The sequence below is a fragment of the Megalobrama amblycephala genome, linkage group LG15 (genome assembly GCF_018812025.1).
Source record: "Megalobrama amblycephala isolate DHTTF-2021 linkage group LG15, ASM1881202v1, whole genome shotgun sequence".
In the NCBI taxonomy this organism is placed as follows: domain Eukaryota; kingdom Metazoa; phylum Chordata; class Actinopteri; order Cypriniformes; family Xenocyprididae; genus Megalobrama; species Megalobrama amblycephala.
The window spans coordinates 8,672,417-8,680,741 of record NC_063058.1 but is presented as its reverse complement, the minus strand read 5'-3'; the positions used below and the strand labels follow the sequence as shown (position 1 = coordinate 8,680,741).

At 43.0% G+C, this 8,325-nt stretch overlaps 1 protein-coding gene across 1 annotated transcript; it reads left to right on the top strand.

The window, feature by feature from the left end:
- The first annotated feature begins 2,882 nt into the window (after positions 1-2,882).
- Positions 2,883-6,339, top strand: LOC125247931 (uncharacterized protein K02A2.6-like). Its single transcript, XM_048159481.1, has one exon. The coding sequence runs from the start codon at positions 2,955-2,957 to the stop codon at positions 5,595-5,597; it is 2,643 nt and encodes an 880-aa protein (XP_048015438.1). The 5' UTR covers positions 2,883-2,954; the 3' UTR covers positions 5,598-6,339.
- The last annotated feature ends 1,986 nt before the right edge of the window (positions 6,340-8,325 follow it).

The following is an 8,325-nucleotide window of genomic DNA, read 5'->3' as shown; positions in this document are numbered from 1 at the left end:
CGCGCAACCTGAATCGGTGCATAGTTAATGATGCCCCAAAATAGGCAGTTAAAAAAATTAATAAAAAAAAAATCTATGGGGTATTTTGAGCTGAAACTTCATAGACACATTCAGGGGACACCTTAGACTTATATTACATCTTTTGAAAAGATGTTCTACGGCACCTTTAAAGTGAAAAAGATGTTTTTCACTTTAAAATAATGGTCCTGATCACTAGTAGTTCCTGCATAGTGACTAGGTAACACTTGAGTAATTAATGATGCATTTTATGACTATATTCAGAGTAAAAATGATGACTGATTACGTCTCAGACACATGATAATGTTCTTTACAATTTGTCCATTAGTTAAAACTTATTAATGATGGTAATCTCATTAGGTAATTATTGACTAGCTAATAAGGAACTATCTTCTAAATTTGTTATTACTTAGTTAAGCTTGTTTCTATATTAGTTTATAGTATATAGTTTATAGTAGCTGAAGTGTTAATGTACTACTCATTAGTCCTGCATTACTTCCTGCCTGCATAGTTACTTATTAATGATGGACCATTATTCTAAAGTGTATATTTGTGTATCCGATTGAATTCTGATCTAAAATTATTGACTGTCCACACTGTGTATCGCGACCTTTGTGTGTCCATGCTGCTCTTTAGTTTTCCGTAATATCTGCATTGGTTTCTATGGCAATGACATTGCGTTGGTAGGCATATGCCAAAAACAACAACAACAACAACAACAACTGTCTGCAACATGGAGGAGTTTGTAATATAGATGTTGTCTAATTTACAACATGACAATGTGAAGCCGCCACACTGGACTACTGCATCTTCTGAGGTAGAAACATAGAAGGCTGGTTTGTGCAGCTTTATTCTGTGTTGTTGTATTCTCTGGTTTCAAAACATGTCTCTGTTATATTATCTTTTTCGGCTTGTCTAGCACATTGCAGCAAAACAACCTTATTTTGCAGCGACTTTCAGCATGTTTCCTATAACAGTGTCTAACATTTACATTGTGTGAGAAAGTCACATAAACTATTCAAAATCTGATCAGAGCAGTCAGACTGAAATGGAAGCCACATATGAATGTAGCTCGAAACGGATTTGTAAAAATTGCATTTCATGTGATTTTTTTTGCCGTTCACACTTGCTAATTCTGATCGGATTTCAATGGGACATGCACAAAAATCAGATTTGGACTGATTGTCTGAATGAGACTTCACATCTGTAAAAATCTGATTGGAATCGCACTGGACAATCTGGGAACCAGAGGACAAGTGAGAAGGCCGGAGCCGTCGAACCCTACACTACAGACAGTGGCATGAAGCGGAGCTCGATAGAGGCCGCTGGATCATACCGAGAGGACCCGAGCTTGTAAGGTCGGGACGTCCAAATGATAAAATCTGACAAAAGTGGACGGCGAGGACCAGCCGGCCGCCTCACAAATGTCTTTAATCGAAACTCCACTAGACCAGGCCCAAGAGGAAGCCATTCCTCTAGTAGAGTGGGCTCTAACTCCTATGGGGCAGTCGAGGCCCATAGAGGAGTAACAAAGAGCAATAGCGTCGACTATCCAACGCGAAAGACATTGCTTTGAGACCGAAGACCCTTTGGTGCAGCCACCAAAGCAGATAAAGAGCTGATCAGATTGCCGAAAGGGCTGTGATCGATCAACATAGGTCCTTAATGCCCTGACAGGGCAGAGTAATTCCAGCTCTCACTCGTCCGACGAGGGAGGAAGCGCTGAGAGGGAAATGACCTGTGCTCTGAATGGAGTCGAGAGCACCTTAGGAACGTAGCCATGCCTGTCATGATAAGTGAGTATTTCATGATATGTGCATATACCTAGTTTAATCACTAGATGTCAGTAGTGAAGTACTTACCTGTAGGTGTTGGTCCTACCTGAAGGAGACGCCTAGTGATGTTGTGAAGTTGCACCATGTGCGGACCGTTCTGTAAAATAAAAGATGTTTTGTTAGACACAGTTTCATTAATTGAACAACAAACATTACATGGTACCAGGAGTGGTCAGAAGTTCAGATAGTCGTTATGGAAAGTGTAAAACTGCCTGACGCTGTCAACTGGATGGGAAATATTGACTGTGAGTGGCGAACGTTTAAGCAACGATTTACACTGTATTTGCAAGCAGTGGGGCTGGATGATCAGTCGGATGCAAGAAAGATTGCTTTATTGCTCACCGTCGCGGGACCGCAGTCGATCGAGGTATTTAACACGCTGGTGTTTGATCGAGCAGAAGATAAAGGAAGCTTCGAGAAAGTGATCGAGAAATTTGATTTACACTGCTCACCAAAAAAGAACGAGACATTTGAGAGGTATGTTTTTCGTTCACGTCTGCAACTTCAAGGAGAGACATTTGATAGTTTCTTAATCGACCTCAAATTGAAAGCAAGGACATGTAACTTTGGATTGCTACATGATTCAATGGTCAGGGACCAAATAGTGTTTGGAATAAATGACAAGAAAATGAGGGAGAGATTGTTGAGAGAAACTGAGCTGACATTAACTGATGCAGTACGGATATGTCATGCCAGTGAAGTGGCGCAGCAACATGCTAAAACATTTAGTGAACATACAAAGACTGCTGCACATGAAAGTTCGTCAGTAGCTGCAGTGACAGAGAGAGCTCAGAAACAAAGCTCATCAAAATGGAAACAGCAATATGAAAAAGAAATGTTCAATTGTAAGAGATGTGGCAAAAGACACAGACCAAAGCAGTGCCCAGCCTATGGCAAAACCTGTGCTAAATGTGGAGGGCAGAACCACTTTGCAAAGCAGTGCTTGATAAAAAAACATAGTCGAAGCGAACGAGTCCATACAGTGGAAGAAACTGCTCTTAGACATAGACATTCTTTGTGGGCCTGGTAGAACAGGCTGAAGAAAACAGTCTTGTGAAGGATAAGTGGACTGCAGCTGTAGAAATAAATGGAGCAACAATAATGCTGAAATTAGACACAGGAGCCAAAGCCAATCTGATCTCTGAAAGAGATATAAGAAAAATGAAAAGCAAGCCACATATTAAACCAAACACTGTGCAACTCAAAGCTTACAACGGACAGAGCATAGAAACAAGAGGAACATGCAAAATCAAAGTAAAAGTGAAAAGTAAAGAACAACACCTTGTGTTCGTAGTCGTTCCAGATGGACATGATTCAGTGTTGGGAGACAAGGCATGTGAAGACTTAGGCCTAGTTAAAAGAGTAGACAACATAAAATATGGCAATACACAGAACAGCGTTGATAATATAGTAAAACAGTTTCCGAACATTTTTGAAGGGTTTGGAGCGCTTCCATTCACCTATAAGATACAGCTCAAAGAGGATGCAAAGCCAGTGGTCCATGCTCCGAGACGGGTACCAGCCCCGCTAAGAGATAAGTTAAAACAGGAACTGGAAAGGATGACAGCCATGGGAGTTATAAAGAAAGTGGAACAGCCGACAGAATGGGTGAACTCCATGGTTTGTGTAAGAAAAGCAAACAGAGAATTACGTGTGTGTATGGATCCAAAAGACCTAAACGCAAACATTCAGAGAGAACATTATCAGATTCCGACTCGGGAAGAAATCATCAGTGAGATGGGAGGTGCAAAGTTCTTCACAAAGCTAGATGCATCTCAGGGCTTTTGGCAGGTAAAACTACATGAAGATAGCACACACTACTGCACATTCAACACACCCTTTGGCAGATACTCCTTCTTGAGGATGCCCTTTGGGATTTCTTCAGCACCTGAAGTGTTTCACAAAGCCATGGAGCACATAATTGAAGGAATACAAGGAGTTCGTGTCTATGTGGATGATGTCATATTGTGGGGATCCACAATTGAACAGCACAATGAAAGGCTCATGGAAGTTTTGCAGCGAGTGCAGAAATATGGACTGAGGCTGAATAAACAAAAATGTCAGTTTGGAGTAAAGGAAGTCACGTTTCTAGGAGACAAGCTGACAGAAGGTGGCGTACAACCAGACAAAAGTAAAATTCAAGCAATACTCAATATGCCAAGACCTACAGACAAAAAGGCAGTGTTAAGAGTGATGGGAATGATTAACTTTATCGGCAAGTTCATACCAAACCTGTCGTCAAAGACAGTGTACATGAGAGAACTGTTACATGACAAGTGTGAGTTCAAGTGGACAAACAACCATGAACAAGAGTGGGGACGTCTGAAGACACTCTTGACAACAGAGCCTGTGCTGACTTTCTTTGAACCATCTAGGAGGACAAAGATATCAACTGATGCATCTAAGGATGGCCTGGGAGCTGTGCTGCTCCAGGAAGAAGGAAAACACTGGAGGCCAGTTGCGTATGCATCAAGAACAATGACGCAAGCTGAGTGTCGTTATGCCCAGATCGAGAAGGAGTGCCTTGGACTGGTGTATGGAGTGGAGAAGTTTCACAGTTATGTGTATGGACTTCCAAAGTTTGTGGCGGAGACAGATCACAAGCCACTAATAGCCATCATCAAGAAAAATTTGAGTGAAATGTCACCGAGAATCCAACGGCTAATGATGAAGCTTCAGAGATATGACTTTGAACTGATATATACACCTGGAAAGTACATTGTGCTAGCAGACGCCCTGTCCAGAGCAACCTCAGACAGTGAGACACATCACAAGAGCTCTACAGAAGCTGACGTGACTCTTCATGTGAACATGATAGCTGGTGCTCTTCCAGTGACTGATGCAAAGTCTAAACAGATTGTAGCTGAAACCGCGAAAGACAGAGAGCTACAGATTGTCATCAAACTTCTGAATGAAGGCTGGAAAAAGGAAGCATGTTCACGGTACTACAATATAAGGACAGAGTTGAGTGTGGTAGAAGGACTTCTGCTGAGACAGAATAGAATAGTAATACCACAAGCACTGAGAAAGGAAATGCTGAGAAGATTGCATGAGGGACATCTGGGAGCAGAAAAATGCAAAAGGAGAGCCAGGACAGCCATCTATTGGCCAGGAATTAATGCTGACATTGACAGAATGGTGTCAACCTGTGATACCTGCTTAAGTCATCGAGCAAAGCAGCAAAAAGAGCCAATGATCATCACTGACACGCCTAGTGAGCCTTGGCAGAAAATTGGAACAGATTTGTTTGTCTTAAATGGGAAGAACTATCTGCTTGTTGTGGACTACCTGTCTAACTATCCAGAGATGGCTCTGCTTCCAAATACATCTACTGCCAGTGTAATCACACACATGAAGTCAATCTTTGCAAGGCATGGTATCCCTCAGGTTGTCTGTAGTGACAATGGACCGTGTTATAATAGCAAAGAATTCCAGGAATTTGCAGTGGAGTATGACTTCAAACATGTGACATCGAGCCCGCTATATCCACAATCTAACGGGAAAGCGGAAAAGGGAGTACATATAGTTAAAATGCTACTGAAGAAAGCAGTGAGCAGCAAGTCTGACCCGTATCTAGCATTGTTAAATTACCGTGCTTCACCACTGGAACATGGTTTATCTCCAGCTGAGATGCTAATGGGAAGAAAATTGCGTACTACCCTGCCTTACCTGAGTCAACCAAAGAAAATCAAAGGGTTGCAAAAGAAACAAATGCAACTAAAAAAGAGAGAAAATGAACTATGATAAGACCTCCAGGAGTCTTCGACCTCTTGCTAACAATGACACAGTAAGACTTGAGGATTGCAATACCTGGCATAGAAAAGCCACAGTCCTTGAGGAGGTTTATCCGAGATCTTACACTGTGAAAACAGAAGATGGTCAGATCCTGAGAAGAAATAGGAGAAGTTTGCTGAAAACACAAGAAACAGTGCCACAGGATACATCACCTGTAGAATCGGAAACAGAACCAGTTATAGACAATAAAGAGGATGAAAAGGAGACACACTTACCTGAATTGCGAAGATCCAAACGCACAGTAAAACCACCTGAGAGACTTGACCTGTAAAGGAGGCATTAGTAAAGTGAACAGACATTTAAGTAGTTACTATGCAAAAAGAGAGTAATGACAGTTGAATGTTAATTAAGAGATGGTTTGTATAAAGAGCATAATGTTTAAGTTGTTATATAATATGTTGTTGTTAAGTGAGTGTGCAAGAATTTAAATGCAGTAATGGTGAAACCTTAAATCTAAAAAAAAGAGGAGATGTCATGATAAGTGAGTATTTCATGATATGTGCATATACCTAGTTTAATCACTAGATGTCAGTAGTGAAGTACTTACCTGTAGGTGTTGGTCCTACCTGAAGGAGACGCCTAGTGATGTTGTGAAGTTGCACCATGTGCGGACCGTTCTGTAAAATAAAAGATGTTTTGTTAGACACAGTTTCATTAATTGAACAACAAACATTACAATGCCTAGGTTTCAAAACGACTCTGGAGTCGTTGGGCCCGAACTCAAGGCATGCAGGGCTCATGGAGAGGGCCTGCAAGTCGCCAACTCGCTTAACCGATGCTAGTGCAAGTAACAGAGCGGTTTTGAGCGTCAGGGGCCTGAGGTCAGCTGAACGCAGTGGCTCAAAGGGAGGCCCTTTAAGAGCTCTGAGGACCAAAGAGAGGTCCCAGGTGGGAACAGTGAGAGGACGAGGAGGATTTAATCGCCTAGAACCTCTCAAGAAACGCACCACGAGGTTGTTTTGTCCCACTGACTGGCCAGCAATAGGAGCGTGAAACGCTGCAATGGCTGCTACGTAAACTTTGAGCGTTGAAGGGGTGCGACCCAGATCCAATCCTCCTGGAGGAAAGACAGTATCGGAGATATGTCACACTCCACTGGGTCTATGTTGCGTGTAGAACACCAGTCAACAAAGACCGACCATTTCTGGGCATAGAGGCGTCTTGTGGATGGAGCTCTCGCCTGAGAAATGGTATTCAGCATGTCCCTGGGGAGGTTAGCAGACTTCCGTCGAGGGACCAGAGGTGCAGAGCCCAGAGTTCTGGCTGGGGATGCCAAATAGTCCCGTTCGCCTGAGAGAGGAGGTCCCGTCTCAGGGGGATCGGCCACGGAGCTTTTGTGGAAAGCCTGAACAGCTCTGAGGACCAAACTTGGCTCCTCCAGAGTGGGGCCACCAGGAGGACTCTGTGTTTGTCTTCCCTGATTCATCTGACGACCTGTGGGATCAGAGCGATCGGGGGAAAAGCGTAAAGGAGGGTGCTGGGCCAGACATGGGCCAGCGCATCTTCCTCCTTCGAGAAATAAATTGGGCAGTGAGAGTTGCCTTCTGAAGCAAAGAGGTCTACCTCTGCCTTCCCGAAGAACTCCCAGATCATGAGAACCGTCTGAGGGTGGAGCATCCACTCGTCTGAGGGGACAATGCTCCGAGATAGCATGTCTGCTCCCAAGTTTGTTCTCCCGGGTATGTGAGTCGCCCTGAGCGACTGAAACCTCGGTGATGCCCATTCCAGAAGACGCTTCGCCAGAGCGCATAAGCGGCTGGACGAGAGGCCGCCCTGGTGATTTATGTATGACACCACCGTCATGCTGTCCGACTGGACTAAGACGTGGCGCCCTGTCAGGTGTGCCTGGAATGCATGAAGGGCTCGAATCACTGCCAACATCTCGAGTCAAGTCAAGTCAAGTCAAATTTATTTATATAGCGCTTTTTACAATTGGTAATTGTTTCAAAGCAGCTTTACATATTAGAAGCACAGAAAAAAGGGAAGTGGTTAAAAATAAGCTGTACAAACAAGCGTGATAATATGTAACATATACAAGATGGTGCTACATTAAGCCAATGTCGGCTGACTCCCAGGGGTGGAAAAAACCCCCTAGGAGAAAAACCCAGCGTGCTAACACTGGGAAAAAAGTCCTAGGAGGGAAAAAACCCCTTGGAAGATATATATAATATATGTAAATGGATATGGAGATCAAAATCTGAATTATACATTTTTATTATAGAGATTAAAAATAGATTATATATAAATATATGTAAGCGGATACAGAGATTTAAAAATCTGAATTATAGATGCAGCCAGAACTGGATCTGTAGGCCCATTGTCTCCTGGGCTACGTTGTAGTCAGGTCCAGACACAGGTTCTCCATCTGATCTGGATACGGCCTGGATCCAGCACCCGGCAAACCTCAGGATAAGCAGAGAGACAGATATTAGCGTAGATGCCATTCTTATTCTGATGTACAGGTATATCTAGTGTTATAGGAAATGTTCTCGGTTCCGGCCGACCTAATTATTGCAGCGTAACAATCCTTTAACGGATTTGAAAAATGTTAATGTATTGATAATGTGTTATGTGTATGCAAGAGCAAAGAGATGTGTTTTTAGTCTAGATTTAAACTGACAGAGTGTGTCTGCTTCCCGAACAATGCTAGGAAGATTGTTCCAGAGTTTAGGTGCTA

Bases quoted from the DNA above. Each gene is read 5' to 3' on its own strand.
- LOC125247931 (XM_048159481.1), top strand. From the start codon at position 2,955: ATGCTGAAATTAGACACAGGAGCCAAAGCCAATCTGATCTCTGAAAGA.